The 22,174-nt window shown below is 50.4% G+C and overlaps 2 protein-coding genes across 9 annotated transcripts in view; one reads left to right on the forward strand and one right to left on the reverse strand.

Annotated features, from left to right (window-relative positions):
- Positions 1 to 4,151: 4,151 nt before the first annotated feature.
- On the reverse strand, positions 4,152 to 8,933 carry LOC143491322 (uncharacterized). Of its 6 annotated transcripts, none has more exons than XM_076990201.1 (11): positions 8,678 to 8,933; positions 7,525 to 7,704; positions 7,163 to 7,319; positions 6,977 to 7,055; positions 6,758 to 6,867; positions 6,122 to 6,197; positions 5,692 to 6,039; positions 5,297 to 5,492; positions 4,996 to 5,180; positions 4,554 to 4,665; positions 4,152 to 4,283 (listed from the first exon to the last, which is right to left on the reverse strand). In XM_076990201.1, exons 2-11 carry the CDS (start codon positions 7,676 to 7,678, stop codon positions 4,174 to 4,176), a joined length of 1,527 nt encoding a protein of 508 aa, XP_076846316.1. In that variant the 5' UTR covers positions 7,679 to 7,704; positions 8,678 to 8,933; the 3' UTR covers positions 4,152 to 4,173. The 6 variants fall into 6 exon arrangements, with proteins under 6 accessions (XP_076846316.1, XP_076846315.1, XP_076846317.1 ...); XM_076990200.1 differs by lacking the exon at positions 8,678 to 8,933 and adding an exon at positions 8,242 to 8,373; XM_076990202.1 differs by lacking the exon at positions 8,678 to 8,933 and adding an exon at positions 8,078 to 8,224.
- fkbp15b (FKBP prolyl isomerase family member 15b) overlaps positions 8,336 to 22,174 on the forward strand; it is a 22,553-nt gene continuing 8,714 nt past the window's right edge. The window contains exons 1-25 of one of the 3 annotated variants that reach the window (XM_076990195.1): positions 8,336 to 8,476; positions 9,763 to 9,869; positions 9,997 to 10,069; positions 10,272 to 10,341; positions 10,535 to 10,609; positions 10,700 to 10,798; positions 11,110 to 11,259; positions 11,478 to 11,546; positions 12,112 to 12,255; positions 12,355 to 12,521; positions 13,079 to 13,127; positions 13,486 to 13,611; positions 13,820 to 13,910; positions 14,006 to 14,079; positions 14,216 to 14,303; positions 14,470 to 14,579; positions 14,682 to 14,780; positions 14,855 to 14,949; positions 15,182 to 15,284; positions 16,856 to 16,888; positions 17,328 to 17,499; positions 17,770 to 17,906; positions 18,091 to 18,246; positions 18,441 to 18,593; positions 19,033 to 19,125. In XM_076990195.1, coding sequence (XP_076846310.1) covers positions 8,427 to 8,476; positions 9,763 to 9,869; positions 9,997 to 10,069; positions 10,272 to 10,341; positions 10,535 to 10,609; positions 10,700 to 10,798; positions 11,110 to 11,259; positions 11,478 to 11,546; positions 12,112 to 12,255; positions 12,355 to 12,521; positions 13,079 to 13,127; positions 13,486 to 13,611; positions 13,820 to 13,910; positions 14,006 to 14,079; positions 14,216 to 14,303; positions 14,470 to 14,579; positions 14,682 to 14,780; positions 14,855 to 14,949; positions 15,182 to 15,284; positions 16,856 to 16,888; positions 17,328 to 17,499; positions 17,770 to 17,906; positions 18,091 to 18,246; positions 18,441 to 18,593; positions 19,033 to 19,125 — 2,583 coding nt within the window. In that variant the 5' untranslated portion in view covers positions 8,336 to 8,426. The remainder of the gene's footprint in view (positions 8,477 to 9,762; positions 9,870 to 9,996; positions 10,070 to 10,271; positions 10,342 to 10,534; positions 10,610 to 10,699; positions 10,799 to 11,109; positions 11,260 to 11,477; positions 11,547 to 12,111; positions 12,256 to 12,354; positions 12,522 to 13,078; positions 13,128 to 13,485; positions 13,612 to 13,819; positions 13,911 to 14,005; positions 14,080 to 14,215; positions 14,304 to 14,469; positions 14,580 to 14,681; positions 14,781 to 14,854; positions 14,950 to 15,181; positions 15,285 to 16,855; positions 16,889 to 17,327; positions 17,500 to 17,769; positions 17,907 to 18,090; positions 18,247 to 18,440; positions 18,594 to 19,032; positions 19,126 to 22,174) is intronic. The other 2 variants (XM_076990196.1, XM_076990197.1) reach the window with 2 other exon arrangements.

Consider the following 22,174-nt stretch of genomic DNA (forward strand, 5'->3'; position numbering starts at 1 on the left):
TTGGCAAAGGGGAAGGCCCCCCCAGAGCCCGGTTGTCAGGTGCCCTGTGTTACAGACCCCGAAGAGATTGAGGGCGGCACCGAAAATCGGAATTCCAAAAATTCCTCTCCCACAAAAGCAGGATGTGTGCACATGCCTTCTGACACCACACCAAGACAGGAAGGAGGGGCAGCATGTGTGTGTGTGTGTGTGTGTGTGTGTGTGTGTACACGTGAGTGTGCGCGTGGGCGAGAGAACAGCGGGGAGGTCCTCGCCCTCAGGTGGACTGGCGACGGCCCAGCCATTGTCAACACTTTCCACCAGCCGAGGGTCAGAGACACACGCACGCCTGCCCACACAGGCTACAGGTGGTTGAGACACACACACTCCTACGCAGTACACACCGCAGCTGGATGAGACGCACACACCCAGCGCGTGCCCGTCTGTGGGCTTCAGAGTCAGAACGTCACCGTGCAGATGTGTGCGTGCGTGTGCGGGTGACTGTGTGTAACGGTTGTGTTCCTGCACGTGCGTGTGAGGGTTAGTGTGTGTGACAGGTGTGCTTAAAAATTGGAAGGTGCAGAAAGGTTTCCCATATCCATATCCATATCCATACCGGTCATACTGCTCATTGTCATTCACCTGTCATATTGCTGTATTACTGTATATTGCTTTCATTCACCTGTCATATTTATTTGACACTTTATTTCCTCTTCTGAACAAGACTCTTGTATATTGAAATGCACACGCTACATTTCAAACCTAAAAACATTTCCCATTATGCCAAAGACGTGTGAAAAGCATGCAAACAGGGGCTTTGGGTACATGTGCGTGTGTGTGTGAGAGAGAGAGTGAGAGAGAGAGAGAGAGAGAGAGAGAAAGAAGGATATACAGAGAGCTCTATTAAATAAAATAAAATTCATGTTCCAGTCACATCCTGGGTCTTTACATTAGACCCTAGACCCATCAGCAGTGGAAGTGTGTGAACATGAGTGAACAGGTCTGTTTAGACATTTCCTGTGTATCTGTAGCTCAAGTGTTTCTTCCATCTACATGTGAGGAGCTCCAGCTCTCAGTGGGTCAGCATGGCACAGGCAACTGTTTTGCACACCATGGTGTGAGCAGACAGTGTGTGTGGAATCAGCTGCGTGTTGCTGAACTCTGACCCTACATCCTGACAACCAGGGGTCAAAGGGCATGTACATTCCTCCTGACAATGTCTTGAAGCCCTCACAAACCATTGGTGCAAGCATTAAAATCTTGCACATCTGTAGGCTGTGTGTGTGTGTGTGGTATGATGTGTGTATGACCCATTCCTGGATGTCTGCTAGAAGAATGGTTAATGGACCAGGTTGCTGTGGTCTCCTCTCAGGTTCAGTAGCCACTGGGCATTGTTGCTGTGTGATGTCTCTTTCTTCCTTATGCTTTTCTAGTATTGCTCAGTGTCCAACTGGGTCTGTTCTCATGGTGTTACCCTGCGACTGAGAGAACACTACGGTGGCCTGTGGGACGTTTATTCTGCTGGCTTCTACTTCTCTCGTGTAACTCTTCAGATGAGCAGCCCAAGCCAGAGTCTCCAAGGTCTCCGGTGTGGGCAGGTACTTAAGTTCCTTCACCACACCTTTTTTTGCAGTTCTAGCTAACTTGTCTGCGATGAGCAGGGTGCAGGTCTTGGTGCAACTTCTGAGGTGTGGAGATATTGATGATGGGCTGTCGTCATGGCTCTTTGCCGTAGCGCTCATGTTGAACCTCGTCACTCTCTAGTTGTGACGGCAGTTGCCGTTTGTGGACGTTGGAACGCTGAGCTGCTGGTCGTTTGGGTGCTGGTCTAGATGTTGGGTTTTGAAGCACCTGTAGTTGCCAAATCCTCCATATTTACTCCCGGGGTTGCTTGAAGTAGCATTCCCACAGTGCTCTGTTCCCCAGAGTCTAGCATCATAACAAGACTAAACATAAACAGAACCTGACTCAGGCTTCCTTCTGAGATCGACTCTGTCTCCTTTGGAGATCGGCACTCTCGGCATACAGAGAACAAAGTGAGATGTGGCTCGAGTGTTGGGGAGAGGAGAGCTGAGGTTCGGGGGAGGTCTGGCACCTTCACACTGGTCTCAGTGTCTGCAGTGAGGAGTAAGAGGGGAGTCGGGCATGGAGGTCTCACAGCACCGCCTGTTGATTTCAGCTTGGGGGGGATGTTATCTCAGAAAGTTCCAGAATGGCCAGCAGTGACACAAGAAAATACGGCTGGACTACAAACACACACACACATAGATGTGTGCTTACAAACATCGCCTCGTCACAAAGTGCTTTTGTGAAATATGTGACCCGGATCACATATCAGAAAACACGACATCAAAAGAAGAGGGAGAGGGAAAGATATAGAGCAGAGGATTGTGGGGCGGGTGCTGGACCGTAACCTGAGGCCTGTGTCCACCAGCCACTGCTACAGCTCCACTGAGAACAGCGTATAAGTAGAACATCAAAGCCAAGGCTCCTACATAGTTCCTGCCATAACATCATTTGTTTAATTAGGTTTAAATATCATCTGTCACTTTTTCTCTCTCCCTCTCACTCTAACACACAGACACACACAGTAGTGCTAAGGCCATCAGGTCATTTGTTTACACAAATCACTCACTCTTCACACCGATTTGTCTGTGTGTCTCGGTCAGAGCTGAATTAAACCTCTCTGTTGGTGCAGGCGTTCACTTTTTCCCTGAATCAATTGCCATCAAAGACGCCTTTATCCCCGAGCCGAGAGCCTCGTCAACGCAGGCGCTGCGGCTCCGACCGGGTCCAAACCCGTACAAATCAGATGCGAATACACACACACACCCCATCATTCATGCGAGCGACACAGAGCAGTTGCCGTCACGTAGCTCACAGACGTCATCGCCTGCCCAACCACGGCGAGAGGCTCACCGTTAAAGGTGCCGCCCCATTCCGTGCCGTGGGTTGTGTGTGAACAGGCGGGGGGGGGGGGGGGGGGCAGGAATGTGCCGTCGGCCCCAAAGCTTGGCCAAACAAACTCGCTGACGTCACTGGGACCTGCAACCAGGGGCAGCAGAGCAACAATGCTGAAGGCTCCTGTGACGTGGATTCCAGCGTGGCTACCCTATTGGCTGGCCTGTGACGTGGAGTCCAGCGTGGCTACCCTATTGGCTGGCCTGTGACGTGGAGTTCAGCGTGGCTACCCTATTGGCTGGCCTGTGACGGTGGGGGGTCTAATGAGTTCCATGATGGAGCTCTGTGTTCATACCAGAGCACTCGCATCACACCCATCCTTAATTAAGGCTCACAGGGGCTAAAGATGCTGTGTGTCTAGGCTAGACACATCTAGCATCAGTCTGTACCGCACAGCCGAGCACATGTTGTCCTGACCACGCCGTCCTAGTCCCTGCCCTCCCGCCCTTAGGAGTGTCTTGTTTTTCAGCCTGAGCTGTAAGGGTTGGGGTGGCGGGGCTGAGTGACAGAGAGCTTGCTCATCAGGCCCGACTGGAGTCCCGTGGTGGCCTCGTCAGGCCTGGTGCAGGTGGAGATGGGAGCTCCCAGCCACAAAACGCTGTGGCAGCCCCGGGCAGCCGCTGTGGAAAGCTCTCCTCACAGAGGAAGCACCGCTCACCCGCTCTCTCTCTCACACACACACACTTCTCTGAAGAGTAGTGCATGGAAAAAGTGTGTGTGCATATGTGTGTGTGTGCCGTGTACGGAGTGACTGAAGGTTTTCTGGCACTGGGACAGAGGCTGGGTGTGAGAACCGATCCAGGCCACACAGAACAGCTGTGACTTTGAGTGGGTGTGTGTGTGTGTGTGTGGGTGTGTGTGTGTGTTACCATGCTAACTAACAGAGGAAACAGAGTTGCTGCTAATGTTCAGGACAGAGTATCACTGTTGCATGTACAGTGGGTGAGATCAGTGTCCTGCAGTGATTTCCCTTATCCAACACACCTGATTCAACTGACCAGCCCAACATGAAGTGTAAGATGAATAAAAAAGTGTTAGAACAAGGAAGCCTCTTAGACTGCCACCTGCTGATGGCCAACAGTAATAACAGTTATGAATATAGTTGAAAAAACTATACAAAACAAAAAGTTTTGATATTAAAGTAAGACAAAGAATGTCAAAAACATAGATGCACAAATAAATACACCATAAAGAAACAGACAAAACACAAACTCTTTTTATTGTGTGTGTGCTCTACAGTGAGCTGAGGCTTGGTGGCGGAGTGGGTAGCTGGTGGCCCCTATATGAGGAGCTTAGGCCTCTCCAGGGAGCAGCCTGGACCCCTGGGCCCTCACACTCGCCATCTGTGTGTACGCGCGCGCAGAGAGAGAGTGAGAGAGAGAGAGAGAGAGAGAGAGAGAGAGAGAGAGAGAGAGAGAGAGAGAGAGAGAGAGAGAGAGAGAGAGAGAGAGAGAGAGAGAGAGAGAGAGAGATAAATAGTAATCTGTAGTGATGTGTTGAACCCTTTGACTGCCAAATCCATGACATTTTACAGTTCTACCAGAGACAAGGACAGGGGTCTACACAGGCCTATACACTGGCCTCCGACATGTCCTGGGAATGGCTGTGCTGACCTGTGCAGTGCTGGGCCTGTGCCGAGTGCCAGAGGTGCAAAGCTGAGTTAACAGGAGTGACGACACCTTTACAGCCCTTATGCCTCTCACTCTTCTCACCTGTGTCTAGCATCTGCACACACACACACACACACACACACACACATATGCATGCAATCACACACACCCAGACCCACACGAAGGTTTGTGTTACCCACTGTCAGATATCGTGTTATCCAGGCAAGGAAATGGCTCGGTACTGTTATTCTTCACCAGATGGCGTGCCAATATTTTTGAGAAATGTATTTTTATTGGGTTACTGGGTTATTTTTGTTCCGTCAACATGTTAGTGTAAGTGAATGTTGGTGACTTTGTGCGTGTGTGCGAGCGTGTGTGCGAGCGTATGTGCGTGCGTGTGTGCGAGCGTGTGTGCGTGCGTGTGTGCGAGCGTGCGGTTTCTCACCCTGTGCTGCACACTGTGTTCGGTCTCCACGGCAGTGTCTGGCGCAGTGGAGTGTGTGTGTGTCTCTGCTGCTGTGCTGGGCTCACACCACTGCTGGTCGTGCCATTTCCCCTTCACACAGTACCGCAAAGAAGGAGCTACACACACACACACACACACACACACACACACATACAACACAACACCTCCAGGAGCCAATCCAGTGGGTCCTGTTACTCCCTTATATATACACATGTTCTTCAGGGCTGGGTAAGGTGGCATTTGTTACAGGAAAACAGAAGAATAAAGGAGAAGCACTCACCTGCAGGCAGGTGGTCTTGGAGTGGGGCCTGAAGACTCACTTTAGGAGCAGAGCCCAGGTCATGCGTCTGCAGGCGCTTGGCAGCCCCTAGTGGACAGAGTCTGTCCCTACAGTCGTTCTGCGGAGGGAGGCTGTGCCTTTTCCACAGGTATGTCTGTGCTTTCAGACTCTCCCAGTCAACGCTCTCCTCGCCAGTCTAGGCAGAGAAAACGACCACGTTAATACCACAACAAAGGCCCACATCACACAATATAACTGAATTAACCATCTGAGACCACCGAATAACAGTGATCATTTATCTACCATGTAAATGTAAAGGCAATAATTGGATCCTAAAAGCCAAGGGAGACATTATTGCTCTATGACAGAGATATGTGTGAAGATGAGATCCTAACCTTGCTGTCCAGTTTGTAGAGTGAGGCCGGAGCACCCTTGCTTGCTCTCTTGGCTGCCCTCTCCTGGACACTGTGGAGTATTACAGGCTTGTTTCTCAGCAGGAAAGGACTGCTCTGTCTGGCGTCTCCAGGGTCAATGATGACTTCATATTTAGTAGGGAGATGGCTGGGCCCCATGACGTTCTCCTCCTCCTCTCCATCACTGGCACTGCTGACTGTGGCTGAGCTGAGCTGAGCCTCTAGGGCGGCGCTCTGATCTCGAGGGGCAGACCTATACTGGCGCCTGGGGTGAGGGGTCAAGGGCAACTGGAAATGCACTCGTTTCTTCACTCCTTCAGACCTGCCAGTCTAAACAGAAGGAGCAATGGACGTGAGCCATTAGTTGGTCCTAGCAGCCACTGAAAACAGTTACAGTTTGTCCTCTACTGACCACCGTAGTTGTCTTCTGCGGAGAACAGGCAGGGAGACAGATGATCTCTTTCAATGCATAGTGAGGCGATTTTGACCTGACAGTGGACAAGTGAAAGCATTGCGATATCTTCTGAAATAAAGCAATTAATTCAATGCTGCTGAGTCTACTGTGAAATAGGGTTTATTTACAATGAGGCTCAGCAGTGAATATATGATTTTACAACATTAACATATTATTTTGAATCAAGCTTGTTTGAGATATTCTTCCTCTTTATTGCTTAGTTTTGGGCCTTGTGGAGTATGATAAATAAAGCAGGTCTTGAATCCCCAAAGAATCGCAATACAAAGATAATCTTGAATGGCAGAATAAGTTATACCAAACACACACACACACACACACACACACACACACACACACACACACACTCACTCACTCACTCACTCACTCACTCACTCACTCACTCACTCACTCACTCACTCACTCACTCACTCACTCACTCACTCACTCACACTCACACTCACACTCACACTCACTCTCTCTCTCTCTCTCTCTCTCTCTCTCTCTCTCTCTCTCTCTCTCTCTCTCATTTAAGATGATCTTCACCCTACAATGTTTTGGGAAACAAAGCTCAGATATTTTCCAGGGGCCTGGTACCTCTTCAGACACTGAGGTACTCGATGAGGGTTTGGGACCCACAAGACTAAGGAGCCCAATCCCCATGGTGATTCAGAGCCAATCAGAGGGCTGATCCGAGCTGTGTTTAACTGTTAAAAACCAAAACAAAAAATAATCCATATGTACAACCATCCACAACACATGTTTATGTCAGTACATGCTAAACCTGAGGTCAGGGGAGTGTGACCTTTGACTTGCCTTTACTCCATTGTTTCTGGTGCCACTGGGGTGTACAGATGAACCTGCTGAACCAAGGTCTGGGAAGACAGGACCTGCACTGCACAGAAAAACAGCCAGTTGGCCCACAATGAACTAAAGCAGCCATGATACATGCATACGCCATACTTTGACTGACCTTCAATAGCTACATAGTGCATCACTCACCTTTTAAACTTCTGTGCATGCAGAGACGAGCAGAGGAAACCGTATACAGAACCGGGGCTGCGAGAGCTCACGGTCTTACACAGGAGACTGGGCTGTGGGTGCTTTCTTCCACCAGCCCACTCCGAAACGTCCACCACGCTCAGACACGGCAGACTCTCTGCAGATGGGGCATTGGACACATTGAGATGGTGACTGCAGCGGACGCTCACCATCAGTTTATACAACGGAGTGCACCTTGTGGCACAGCAATGACTGGCCACCATATGACTGTGTTTACACGTTGGCACCAATGTATGTATGTACTGTGTATGCATCTGCACATTTATGATTTGAAGATAAAGGACTGAGGGAGGGTGGCTGACCCTCGGTGGCAGGGCGGCGTTTAGTGGGAGACCCGACGAGGAGTCTAGGAGTTCCTCTAGTGAGGCGATGCTCGGCCTCCCAACAGCACGGATGTGGGCAAAGGGCCCTCAAACAGTGCGCTTCGTCCAAGAGCCCATCGCCGAGGTTCCCCATGTTTCAGTAAAGCGATGTGCTTCAGCCTAGCAAGTACAGTCAGGTACAGATCAACAGTGTTTAGTAAGCACACGCAAAAATGTTGAACATTATTAACTGTAACTAGATGGCAAACGTCCCCAAACATCTTACACAGTTCACGAATCCACACAGAACAATGGCAACGTGGTAAATAACGCTGGTTGGATAATAATGGTTGGATAACACTAGCCAGCCAACTGAATTACATTATTTACTGAAAATACGGTTGTCTTACTCTTACCTTAATACTACAAACAACTCACATAACTAATTAACGCTAGCTAACTAAATATATCGAATAGCCGCTAGCTAACTTTGCCTAGGCTGGAGAAAGTTCAGCTGTAGGGAAAGTTTCGTTGCCACGACAACCACACACACCCTTGTTTTTAGCAGCTCGCCAGCCAACTGGTTACCTTAAAATTCACTTAATTAAACTTTATAAGGTGTAAACGAACAATTAATGTCACAACATATGCATGTATCGACAGTCTGAATCAATAAATGGACGAATGTGGGGATTCAGAGGCCACACAAAGCCGTACTTTCGCTTGAGCGGGCCGACTCGGCGGGTCAGGTGACAGGAGCGGGGAGGGAGAGGGACGTTAGCACGCTAGCCGGCCCAGCTATCACATGAGTGACATGTCCGTGTTCACCCACTGCGGTTTACAGCTGAGAAATATAGATATAGCCCGTTAATATTTTGCTTTAGACACATTGAGTCAGAGATATGTTTGCGAATGACGACGAGGACGGAGACTTCCTGTCTCCCACTGGGGGGTGAGTTCTTGCGTCGCCTCAGACGCAGCTTCAATAAAAGAGCCGTTTAGCTCATGCTAGCTCAGTGTGTTGGAGTTTAAACTAGCTGGCTAGCTTCGTTAGCTGGATAAGAGTTATGTGTTCACTTTCCTGAGCATTTCGAGATATTCTGGGGGTATTTGGAAACGTGGTAACTCGGCTATCTGCAAACTTGCGTTTTACCTGTAACACAAACCCACACGTAACGTAAGCGCACCGACTGGTCCTTCAAGTTAGCCAGCTTGCTAACCTAGATAGCTGATTTACTCAAAATGTTCGGACCAAGTTCAAATAACAAGAACAAGAGGACGAATAAACGGCCATAAACAGCTGTGAACTACTGTCTCCATGTCGGTTTGACCGTCCTGTGTCTGGACGAGCCGTTACTGGGGACTGACAGAGGCACAGGGGCGAGTCTTCGCCAGCTTGAACGTGATAATGAACCTCTGGGTTTGGGTTAGGTGCAGGATATTTGGGCAGCTAGCGAGATCATTAGCTGGTTTAACACAGCTTTCCTTTCTTGTTTTAGTCCCGTTGTTTGTCATCTCCTCCGTGCTTGAATTTGTTTTCACATGACTTAGGCTTGGCTGCCTTGATCATGTGATTTCAGGCCTTTCACCAACCCTTTCGAAATACCCACGGGCCACAATGCTGCTTTACTGTAAAAAACAGTTAAAAAACATACTGTGGCGAATATAATTGACTAATAAAGTAGTTTACAAATGATAAACACGACGTACCTAGTCTTTTTTACAGCAAAAAAGTGTTTTCCTCACTAGAAATTGCTACTGTTTTTATATTTGTCATATGTTGTTACTAAAAGGTGGTTAACTGTATTTTTGTATTGTAGTTATAGAAATGAAAAACTAGGTTAAAAATCCACTGTTATACCCTCTCTCTGGCTAAATAATGGCATGTTGTGCTGCCTGTGATGGGTTCAAGGCTAAAGAAGACCTGTCGCAGGCTGGCTCAGTCCAGGAACCTGACTGCAGCCTTCACCGTGTGGAGCACTGTCTCAGTACAGTGATTAGACCTGAGCTGCTTACATGGGTCGCACTGAATGCAGTAGCGAGTAATTATCATCCATGCTCTGGCTAATCCCCCATGTTGTGCACATTTGTCAGTGGATGCCATTGTCTCATTTATGTGAGAGCTACCCTTAAAGCAACATTGCAAAGAAAAAAATTGACAAGAGTTGTACACTACATTAAGTGGATTTACTCACTAAGAAATTTAATTGTCCAATTATTCATTGTTCCTGATTTCAGGGCAAAGTTAGCTTCCCTATTTGGGCTGGATCAGGCAACCAGCCAGGGCAACGAGTCCTTCCAGTACACAGCCCCCAAGCAGCCGCGCAAGGTCTCCGTTACCTCAGGTAGGCTCCAGGTGCTGGTTCTGGTGGATTTGGACTTGGTAGTGCTCGACGGGTTAGCCACCTATGTTTTTATTGCCCGTGCTCTGCTTTCTGTGGTCAAATCAGAGTGTCCTAATGACTTTGACAGGTGCCCAAAAGCCTTCTCCTCCCCCTGGCTCTCCTGCGGTGCTCATCGCCACTGCCGTCCAGGCGTACAGATAGTAAGACTTTTAAGCTCTTACACACCTTCATCACTGGTGATTCCAGCATGTTCTCAGATCCCTGATGTACCTGGAGCGCAGTCAAGAATTCCATTAAAACGTACTTAACGATTGAAATGTATATAACATTTCTGGTGTAATGAATGAATTCCAGGCCCATACATTAGGCTACCAAACAGAACGTCATGTTTGTCCTTTGCAGTGTTAATGGCGAGTATATTAAGCAAGGCAAGCTGGGAGCAGCAGTCTTGGGAAACCACGGGACCAAGGAGGTGCAGTCACTGTCTCTCTCCATGACTTCCACATGGGCCCCTAGAACACCGTCGATGAAATACACATATTACAAATATGGCAGTTCATTATATATCATAGACTGATTCTCATGGACAGCATTATATACTGAGGAGCAGCAGTTTCGGTGGAGGTTGGGCTGTAATTTATACCTGTCCGTCTGACTTTTCTCAGTATAAACTGCTGCTGTATGCCAGTCAGCAGAAACAGCTGTCGGCAACCAGGATCCACCCGGCCTTCATCTTCACAGTGAGTGCTCTTCATCCTCCTCGACGGCTCCTTGATCCGTTACGAATGGCCCTGACCTCGTCTTTAACGCGACCGCTGCCTCTCGCCCAGGTGCAGCCAAGCAACTACTGCACTTTCTACGATGATCAGAGGCAGAACTGGTCGCTGATGTTCGAGTCTGAGAAAGCAGCTACGGACTTCTGCAAAGAGGTGAGCAAGAAGGTGGGGGGGTTTGCTGGAGCGTCCCAGCTCCTCGAGACCACTCCGCAGAGTTCTGCACATTAGCATCCAACACCTAACTTGCTAGGTTTCGACATCAACCGAGTGTGCGTCGAGTTTCAGTAAGCAATCAGGTCAACACTTTATGCTTCTTTATGCTTCATAAAAATGTTCAGTGTGATCGAAGGTGTGAATAAGGTATGTTTACTTAATCTATTTACTGTGTACAGTTGGTCAGTAGTGGTTAGTTAGCATCTGGCTGCAAAATCTGAAGCAGTGGTTAATGCTGCTGGCTGGCACAGGTGTGTTTGGCTAAGGCCAACTGTAGCACGCCGCTGGAGGCAGTGGTGACCCAGGACCTGGTTCCTGGCGAGGGCCAGGGTGCGGAGAACGGAGACTCCTTGGAGGTTGCCTACACAGGCTGGCTCCTGCAGAACCACGCCATCGGCCAGGTGGGTGAGCGCTCTTGGGTTAAGGGAACCGGCCCAATGTCTTCGTGCTGTTACGGAGAGCGGATACTTTGCATAATGATGCATAATATGAATAATGCTAATTTGGTCCAACTTCGTTTGCTGTTGGTTGTTTTGCTGAGCTCTTATAGCGGAGGGTTTGATTCGTGACTCTGGATTTGAGTGTTTGCTTGAGTGACTTTGCCTCTGCGTGCCTCCAGATGTTCGACTCTAATCTGAGTAAAGACAAGTTGCTGAGGCTGAAGCTCGGAGCAGGAAAAGTCATCAAGGTGAGGGGAGGAGTGGAGGTCACATGTAGCTCAGGTGTCATGTTCTTGTGCTCTCGCTTTCTCTCACTTTTCTCTTTCCTCTGTCTCCTCCTCCTGCTCTTTCTTTTCTTTGTCTCTGTCTCCTCCCTCTCTATCTTTTCTCTAGAAAAGACCCCCCGTCTCTCTCTTTGAGACTCAGACCTGCTCCTACTGAAAGCTTAATAACTGAAATTAGAATTTGCATGTTTTGATTTAACGCATGAGTTTGTGTCCTTCAAAACGTGTGGTGTAGTAGAAGATCATGGTTTTGTGTCATATATGGAGAATGAGTGTATAATGTGCTCTCTCTGCAGTAATGGGTCAGGGATGCAATGGTTTTTTCTGAATTACTGTAATACGTAAGGCTGTAAGACGTACAAATGTGTTAAAGGCACTGTAAGAGTCTCTCTCTCTCTCTCTCTCTCTCTCTCTCTCTCTCTCTCTCTCTCTCTCTCTCTCTCTCTCTCTCTCTCTCTCTCTCTCTCTCTCTCTCTCTCTCTCTCTCTCTCTCTCTCTCTCTCTCTCTCTCTCTCTCTCTCTCTCTCAGGGCTGGGAGGAGGGCATGCAGCACATGTGTAAAGGCGGAAGGCGTTTGATGGTGATTCCACCTGCTCTGGCGTACGGGTCACAGGGCGTTCCGGGCCGAGTCCCGGCAGACAGCACTCTGGTGTTTGAGGCAGAGATTCGCAGGGTGAGGGAGTCCAGCCTCACTCCTCACCTCACTCCTCACTCTTGGGTCCTGTTTCCGTATGTGTCCCATAAAAGCGTGTGTATGCGCACATTCTCACAGGTGAAGTTTAAGGACGGTGTCTCGGAGAAGATGGGTGTGGTCCCCAGGGTCTCTCCCGTCCCCTCCCCAGCCCCCAGTGTTGAGAACATTGGTCCTGATGTCACCCAGCAAGTGTCCAGCGTGGCCCCAGCCGGCAGCAGGCCAGGGTACGAGCCCCAGGGCTGGGGGTGGGTACAGCAGATTACCTATAGCAGAGCAGCATTGAGGGCCACCAGCTAATGACTATGGTAACAAAGACCTTGTTGGCAGAGGGAAGAACTTGGAACTGGTATTAGTAATGGATCTAGGGAATTTAGCTTGGAACTGATATAATTAATGAATCAAGAGAATTTAGCTTGGAACTGATATAATTAATGAATCAATCAAGAGAATTTAGCTTGCAACTGATATTAATGAATCAAGAGAATTTAGCTTGGAACTGATATTAATGAATCTAGGGATTTAGCTTGGAACTGATTTTTAATGGATCTAGGGAATTAGTGGTTCATGTCATTTTGCACAAACTTAAATGTCTATTGGCTGCATGATTTTAAAGGATTTTTGTTTAATTACATCTATGGAATGATTTAGACATGGTGTAGAACATCCGTAATTCTGTAATGATTGTGTGTGTGTGTGTGTGTGTGTGTGTGGGGGGGGGGGGGGGGGGTATTCAGTTGTTGTTTAACACTGTTAAATCTGTATGTTGGATTCTGTTGTTGACACAGTTCTTTCTTTCATGTAGTGAACTGCCAGTAAGGACTAAGTCCTCCTCCCTGAGTGAGCAGCGTGCTGTGAGTTTCCTTCTTTTCTACGTTAGTCAGTTTTGGGTTTCTTAACGTGATGCCCCAACAAGTTCTAATATCGGTGATAATGAATACTTGTCCGTGTTGTTTGTTGGAAAATTTAGGCAACATAGTGTTTTATAGGTCAGTTACCTGATTGTGGTTTTAAACTCATCTTGGACCAAATAGCAGTACCAGTGGAAATTGGAGTTTCTTTTTAGTCTGGTTCTGGGAAAATAACCACGAATAATGCGACATGCATGCAAAGGATAGATGATGAGCGCCATCTGCTGTCATGGCAGGTAAATGCAGGTATCATAATGCCACAGCCGCTTGCAGACAGACCGGTCCCTCTTGTCTCTGACAGAACCCGGATGCCACCAAGGCCAAGCTCATCTCCCGTATGGCCAAGATGGGCCAGCCCATGCTACCCTTCCTCACCGGCACAGCAACAGCGCCCCCACAGGCCGAGTCCAGCGACTCCGAACTGGAGGTATTACAAAGAGAGAAAATTAAAAGAGAAGCTTGTCTTCACCAATAAAGTGTTTTTAAATATTTCAGAATGCAGGCATATATTCATACACTTAGGGTTAGGGATTTTTTGAATAGCAAAATAGCAAAAATACACGTACCTACTTAACCCACTGCAGTGAAATTACTTATATTGTGTGTGTGTGTGTGTGCGTGCGTGTGTGTTGCAGGACCCGAGTGTTACCCGCACAAAAGAGCGACCTGCAGCTCCGTCTCCACAGCCAGTCTGCCTCTCATCTGCTCCGCCAGCTTCACTACAGGGTGAACACACACACAAAATAAAAACAGTTTGTGTTTTGTTTTTGTGCTCATGCGTACGTGTTGCACACTCGTAGTGACGTAATATCCTTCTGCAGCAACAGCCTTGATGCCCGTTTCTATGGCAGCCAATCCCCAGCTTGGGACACCTGTAGCAGTTCACGCCTTCCAGGTGAATCTCTCCAACGTTTTACTCACTCCATCTGCTAGTTATTGTTTATCCCTGTATTTGGTAATTCACCTGTGTGTGTGTGTGTGTGTGTGTGTGTGTGTGTGTGTGTGTGTGTGTGTGTGTGTGTGTTCTCTAGCCTTATTCTTACAATCAGTCCGCTCTGGCTCCCTCTGCCTTGCAGCCTGTTGGACAGGTGTACCCCACTCAGACTGTGCCTTACCAAGGTAACCTACACCCTCACAACACGCCGTTAACTGCCCCAACCATGGTGCTACGGTCTAACGAGGGCGTGTCTCCACGCAGCAGCCGTTAGACACGCCCTCCTCTAACGCTCAGCAGTATTTGCAGTATGGCAAAGGACACCATCATCTTTCTGGTTTTGTCCTTCAGGAAGTAATGATGTCACATCCTTCTTGATGACCGAGGCCCGACAGCACAGCACCGAGATCCGATTGGCTGTCGGCAAGGTGGCCGACAAAGTGGACCAGCTGTCCGCCAAGGTCTGCGATTTTCACAGTCTCTCTTCTCCCGCTCTTTTTCTTTGCTTTCTTTGTTTAATAGCTCTCTCTATTTGACACTGGCATACCGTCTCACCCAATCAGATGGAGGGTCTGCATAAACAGGGCGGGCTCTCCCTGGGCTTGTCAAACGTTTCCATGGAGACGGCCATGATCATGCACAACATTCAGCGCATCATCCAGGTAGGACCTGGCACATCACGCCACACCTGAGTCCTGCAGTGAGACGCTGATTATCACGCCCCGCCCCCCTTCAGGAAAACGAGTGCCTGAAGAAGGAGGTGTTTGAGAAGAGCTCACGTATCGAAGAGCAGAACCGCAAGATAGGAGAGCTGATCAACCAGAACCAGAGGTCCGAGATCCCACCGCAGTGGCTTCTGTATACGTGTAGGGTTGTAAAAGTGGGAGTGAACAGAACTATCAAATGCTCAATTCATATCATGTTTAAGTTGTAAACATCAAGGGATATGAAATATAAATGAATAATGCAGACCTAAGAGACCAACCTAAACATGTCTGCCTGCATGCCTGTCTGTCTGTCTCTGTCTGTCTGTCTGTCTGCCTGCCTGTCTGTCTGGGTGTAGGTGCATGGAGCACAGTAACCTACTGATGGAGCAGAGGAATGATTCCCTGAAGAGCTCCAGTGAGCAGACTCAGACCCGCATCCTGCAGGCGGAGCAGGAGAAGGTGGGGTACCTCACCGCCTCACTCCCCCCGCACCTCCTCACTCCCCCCGCACCTCCTCACTCCCCCCGCACCTCCTCACTCCCCCCGCACCGCCTCACTCCCCCCGCACCTCCTCACCCCCAACACTCTGCACCCCCTCACCCCCAACACTCTGCACCCCCTCGCCCCCAACACTCTGCACCCCCTCGCCCCCAACACTCTGCACCTCCTCACCCCCAACACTCTGCACCTCCTCACCCCCAACACTCTGCACCTCCTCACCCCCAACACTCTGCACCTCCTCACCCCCAACACTCTGCACCTCCTCACCCCCAACACTCTGCACCTCCTCACCCCCAACACTCTGCACCTCCTCACCCCCAACACTCTGCACCTCCACACCCCCAACACTCTGCACCCCCTCACCCCCAACACTCTGCACCCCCTCACCCCCAACACTCTGCACCTCCTCACCCCCCACACTCTGCACCTCCTCACGCCCCACACTCTGCACCCCCTCACGCCCACCACTCCGCACCCCCTCACCCCCACCACTCCGCGCCTCCACACCCCCAACACTCCGCGCCTCCTCACCCCCAACACTCTGCGCCTCCTCACCCCCAACACTCTGCGCCTCCTCACCCCCAACACTCTGCGCCTCCTCACCCCCAACACTCTGCGCCTCCTCACCCCCAACACTCTGCACCTCCTCACCCCCAACACTCTGCACCTCCTCACCCCCAACACTCTGCACCTCCTCACCCCCAACACTCTGCACCTCCTCACCCCCAACACTCTGCACCTCCACACCACCAACACGCTGCACCTCCTCACCCCCAACACGCTGCACCTCCTCACCCCCAACACTCTGCACCCCCTCACCCCCAACACTCTGCACCTCCACACCCCCAACACTCTGCACCTCCACACCCCCAGCACTCTGCACCTCCTCACCCCCAGCACTCTGCACCTCCTCACCCCCAACACTCTGCACCTCCACACCCCCAACACTCTGCACCTCCACACCCCCAACACTCTGCACCTCCACACCCCCAGCACTCTGCACCTCCTCACCCCCAACACTCTGCACCTCCACACCCCCAGCACTCTGCACCTCCTCACCCCCAACACTCTGCACCTCCTCACCCCCAACACTCTGCACCTCCACACCCCCAGCACTCTGCACCTCCTCACCCCCAACACTCTGCACCTCCTCACCCCCAACACTCTGCACCTCCTCACCCCCAACACTCTGCACCTCCTCACCCCCAACACTCTGCACCTCCTCACCCCCAACACTCTGCACCTCCTCGCCCCCAACACTCTGCACCTCCTCACCCCCAACACTCTGCACCCCCTCACCCCCAACACTCTGCACCTCCGCACCCCCAACACTCTGCACCTCCTGTGTCTCTTAAGCCCCGCTGTCTGATTTAAACAAGCGTATGTGACAGAGCGGAGACTCTGAACTGATGTTAATGGCTGTGACGGATGTTTGTGACTAACTGTAGTGCTACCAGTGCTCCACCCCCCTCTCCCCTGGTTTCATTACTCCCACTGGCCATCTGGTAGTGACTCCTTTCTTTTCCCAGCATGCACTGCCACAGGACCTGGGCAGGAACCAGGTGAGCTTCTTCTAATGTGCAAACTCGGCACGCTGTCTGTCTGTGTTTCCATCCGTCTGTCTGTCTGTTTCTCTCATCTTTTTAAAAAAATTTAATTTCTGTCATTCTCTTTCATTTTTGCCTTTTCTCACTTAATTTCACCACAGCTGTTAATGAGTTTTCTCTCTCTCCACCCCTCTCCCCACAGCCAGGGGTGACTAGCCTGCCTCCGGGTTTGCGGACGTGCTGGTCTATTGACCATCTCACACTCACCTTCTACATGGCTATTCCTCTTTTGTTGGTCCCACAAAGAATAACCATTGTGTGCTTGTCTTCATATTTTGTGTGTGTGTAAAGGTTATTCCTCTTTTATCTCGAGGCCATGTTTCCGTCCTAAGTCGGAAGTGGTCAGACTGTAATTTGCATACGGGGGGGGACCCCCGGCTCCGCCCCCTTTCAGGTGCGGCTGACGGAGGAACTGGCGTGCTCAACGGCGCGGGTGTCTGAGCTGCAGCTGGAGCTGACCGCCCAGAGGCAGCGCTGCTCCGACCTGCAGACCAGCTTGAGCGCCGCCCTGCTGGAGGCTAAGCAGCAGGGCACGCGGGCGGCAGCACTGGAGGGCCAGCTCCAGGGTGGGTGACCCGGGACACGCAACTACGTCCTGAAACCTCCACCTGACCCGTCTTGGGCTGTGGGCTTCATTCATAATGTATCGGTTTTACTAGAATGTAACCAGGCTCATGTTCAAGACTCTTCTAGTTTGTTCGAGTGAAATTTAGTCAGCCAAGTGGAGTTTTTAGACAAGAAAGTACAGTATATTTAAATTGAGATACTCAGAATCTTTGCCTTAAGATTGATTGTGTGTGTGTGTGTGTGTGTGTGTGTGTGTGTGTGTGTTTTAGAGCTGAAGGTCACAGCAGAACAGGTGCAGGCTCAGCACAGGACAGAGAAACAGAAGCGTAAGGAGGCGGAGCTTAAACTGGACTCCCTGGATGATGAACTACAGGACCTGAAGAGTGAGAAAGAGAATCTGGAACGAGTGAGTGGCTCTTCACCCTGGGGTGTGGCCGTGGGTGTGGTTAGGGGTGTGGCCATGGGTGTGGCTGATGTGCCTATGGGATATCGTATTCCTGTGAATAAAGAATGCTGTATCTAGGCATTGCGTGTCTGTGTATTTATTCTTTATATTTGCGTGCGTGCGTGTGTGTGTGTGTGTGTGTCAGACTCTGTCGGAGCGTAAGCGGAAGTGGCAGGCGGAGAGGCAGCGCTGTGATGAGGAGCTGGAGGAGGTGAGGAAGGCCACCCAGCTGGAGATGGACACCCTCCGTAACCAACTACGCAGAGCCCGCACCAGCACGGACCAGGCGGCCGCCGAACAGGTACGTGTGCATGCGTGTGTGAATGTGTACGAGTGCATGTATGAAACTTTGTCAGAGTACATTGGTTTGCTGTTTTAGTAGTTCTGCACTGATTGTGTGTGTGTGTGTGTGTGTGTGTGTGTGTGTGTGTGTGTGTGTGTGTGTGTGTGTGTGTGTGTGTGTGTGTGTGTGTGTGTGTGTGTGTGTGTGTGTAGTTATCACAGGTGCAGACTGATGTGGAGCGTGAGTGGCAGGCTAAGTGTGAACAGGCCCTGGCAACCGCACGGGAGCAGCACAGCCGACAACTGACGGACCTCACAGAGCAAAGAGACTCACTGGAGCTTAAACTCACCCAGCTACAGGACAGGGTACACACACACACACACACACACACACACACACACACACACACTGGAGCTTAAACTCACCCAGATACAGGACAGGGTACACACACACACACACACACACACACACTGGAGCTTAAACTCACCCAGATACAGGACAGGGTACACACACACACACACACACTGGAGCTTAAACTCACCCAGTTACAGGACAGGGTATACACACACACACACACACACACACACACACACACACACACACACTGGAGCTTAAACTCACCCAGCTACAGGAGAGGGTACACACACACACACTGGAGCTTAAACTCACCCAGATACAGGACAGGGTACACACACACACACACACACACACACACCCACTAGAGCTTAAACTCACCCAGATACAGGACAGGGTACACACACACACACACTCACACACACCCTCCATCCTCTCTCTCTCCCACAGTTCTCTGCTCTCAAACAGTCCAGAGAGGTGGAAGAGCAGCGGTTGCTGCAGCAACAGGATCAGGAGCAGGAGCTGCAGGACCTGAGAGACCAGGTTAGTGTCACATCATCTAGAGCGAGGGAGCGTTCTCCACCACTCTGATTCTGAGAGACCAGGTTAGTGTCACATCATCTAGAGCGAGGCAGCGTTCTCCACCACTCTGATTCTGAGAGACCAGGTTAGTGTCACATCATCTAGAGCGAGGGAGCGTTCTCCACCACTCTGATTCTGAGAGACCAGGTTAGTGTCACATCATCTAGAGCGAGGGAGCGTTCTCCACCACTCTGATTCTGAGAGACCAGGTTAGTGTCACATCATCTAGAGCGAGGGAGCGTTCTCCACCACTCTGATTCTGAGAGACCAGGTTAGTGTCACATCATCTAGAGCGAGGGAGCGTTCTCCACCACTCTGATTCTGAGAGACCAGGTTAGTGTCACATCATCTAGAGCGAGGGAGCGTTCTCCACCACTCTGATTCTGAGAGACCAGGTTAGTGTCACATCATCTAGAGCGAGGGAGCGTTCTCCACCACTCTGATTCTGAGAGACCAGGTTAGTGTCACATCATCTAGAGCGAGGCAGCGTTCTCCACCACTCTGATTCTGAGAGACCAGGTTAGTGTCACATCATCTAGAGCGAGGGAGCGTTCTCCACCACTCTGATTCTGAGAGACCAGGTTAGTGTCACATCATCTAGAGCGAGGGAGCGTTCTCCACCACTCTGATTCTGAGAGACCAGGTTAGTGTCACATCATCTAGAGCGAGGGAGCGTTCTCCACCACTCTGATTCTGAGAGACCAGGTTAGTGTCACATCATCTAGAGCGAGGGAGCGTTCTCCACCACTCTGATTCTGAGAGACCAGGTTAGTGTCACATCATCTAGAGCGAGGGAGCGTTCTCCACCACTCTGATTCTGAGAGACCAGGTTAGTGTCACATCATCTAGAGCGAGGGAGCGTTCTCCACCACTCTGATTCTGAGAGACCAGGTTAGTGTCACATCATCTAGAGCGAGGGAGCGTTCTCCACCACTCTGATTCTGAGAGACCAGGTTAGTGTCACATCATCTAGAGCGAGGGAGCGTTCTCCACCACTCTGATTCTGAGAGACCAGGTTAGTGTCACATCATCTAGAGCGAGGGAGCGTTCTCCACCACTCTGATTCTGAGAGACCAGGTTAGTGTCACATCATCTAGAGCGAGGGAGCGTTCTCCACCACTCTGATTCTGAGAGACCAGGTTAGTGTCACATCATCTAGAGCGAGGGAGCGTTCTCCACCACTCTGATTCTGAGAGACCAGGTTAGTGTCACATCATCTAGAGCGAGGGAGCGTTCTCCACCACTCTGATTCTGAGAGACCAGGTTAGTGTCACATCATCTAGAGCGAGGGAGCGTTCTCCACCACTCTGATTCTGAGAGACCAGGTTAGTGTCACATCATCTAGAGCGAGGGAGCGTTCTCCACCACTCTGATTCTGAGAGACCAGGTTAGTGTCACATCATCTAGAGCGAGGGAGCGTTCTCCACCACTCTGATTCTGAGAGACCAGGTTAGTGTCACATCATCTAGAGCGAGGGAGCGTTCTCCACCACTCTGATTCTGAGAGACCAGGTTAGTGTCACATCATCTAGAGCGAGGGAGCGTTCTCCACCACTCTGATTCTGAGAGACCAGGTTAGTGTCACATCATCTAGAGCGAGGGAGCGTTCTCCACACCACTCTGATTCTGAGAGACCAGGTTAGTGTCACATCATCTAGAGCGAGGGAGCGTTCTCCACACCACTGCTTCTGAGAGACCAGGTTAGTGTCACATCATCTAGAGCGAGGGAGCGTTCTCCACACCACTCTGATTCTGAGAGACCAGGTTAGTGTCACATCATCTAGAGCGAGGGAGCGTTCTCCACACCACTGCTTCTGAGAGACCAGGTTAGTGTCACATCATCTAGAGCGAGGGAGCGTTCTCCACCACTCTGATTCTGAGAGACCAGGTTAGTGTCACATCATCTAGAGCGAGGGAGCGTTCTCCACACCACTGCTTCTGAGAGACCAGGTTAGTGTCACATCATCTAGAGCGAGGGAGCGTTCTCCACACCACTCTGATTCTGAGAGACCAGGTTAGTGTCACATCATCTAGAGCGAGGGAGCGTTCTCCACACCACTGCTTCTGAGAGACCAGGTTAGTGTCACATCATCTAGAGCGAGGGAGCGTTCTCCACACCACTGCTTCTGAGAGACCAGGTTAGTGTCACATCATCTAGAGCGAGGGAGCGTTCTCCACCACTCTGATTCTGAGAGACCAGGTTAGTGTCACATCATCTAGAGCGAGGGAGCGTTCTCCACCACTCTGATTCTGAGAGACCAGGTTAGTGTCACATCATCTAGAGCGAGGGAGCGTTCTCCACCACTCTGATTCTGAGAGACCAGGTTAGTGTCACATCATCTAGAGCGAGGGAGCGTTCTCCACCACTCTGATTCTGAGAGACCAGGTTAGTGTCACATCATCTAGAGCGAGGGAGCGTTCTCCACCACTCTGATTCTGAGAGACCAGGTTAGTGTCACATCATCTAGAGCGAGGGAGCGTTCTCCACCACTCTGATTCTGAGAGACCAGGTTAGTGTCACATCATCTAGAGCGAGGGAGCGTTCTCCACACCACTCTGATTCTGAGAGACCAGGTTAGTGTCACATCATCTAGAGCGAGGGAGCGTTCTCCACCACTCTGATTCTGAGAGACCAGGTTAGTGTCACATCATCTAGAGCGAGGGAGCGTTCTCCACCACTCTGATTCTGAGAGACCAGGTTAGTGTCACATCATCTAGAGCGAGGGAGCGTTCTCCACCACTCTGATTCTGAGAGACCAGGTTAGTGTCACATCATCTAGAGCGAGGGAGCGTTCTCCACCACTCTGATTCTGAGAGACCAGGTTAGTGTCACATCATCTAGAGCTAGGGAGCGTTCTCCACACCACTCTGATTCTGAGAGACCAGGTTAGTGTCACATCATCTAGAGCGAGGGAGCGTTCTCCACCACTCTGATTCTGAGAGACCAGGTTAGTGTCACATCATCTAGAGCGAGGGAGCGTTCTCCACCACTCTGATTCTGAGAGACCAGG

Source organism: Brachyhypopomus gauderio, unplaced genomic scaffold, assembly GCF_052324685.1.
Source record: "Brachyhypopomus gauderio isolate BG-103 unplaced genomic scaffold, BGAUD_0.2 sc74, whole genome shotgun sequence".
NCBI classification, from domain to species: domain Eukaryota; kingdom Metazoa; phylum Chordata; class Actinopteri; order Gymnotiformes; family Hypopomidae; genus Brachyhypopomus; species Brachyhypopomus gauderio.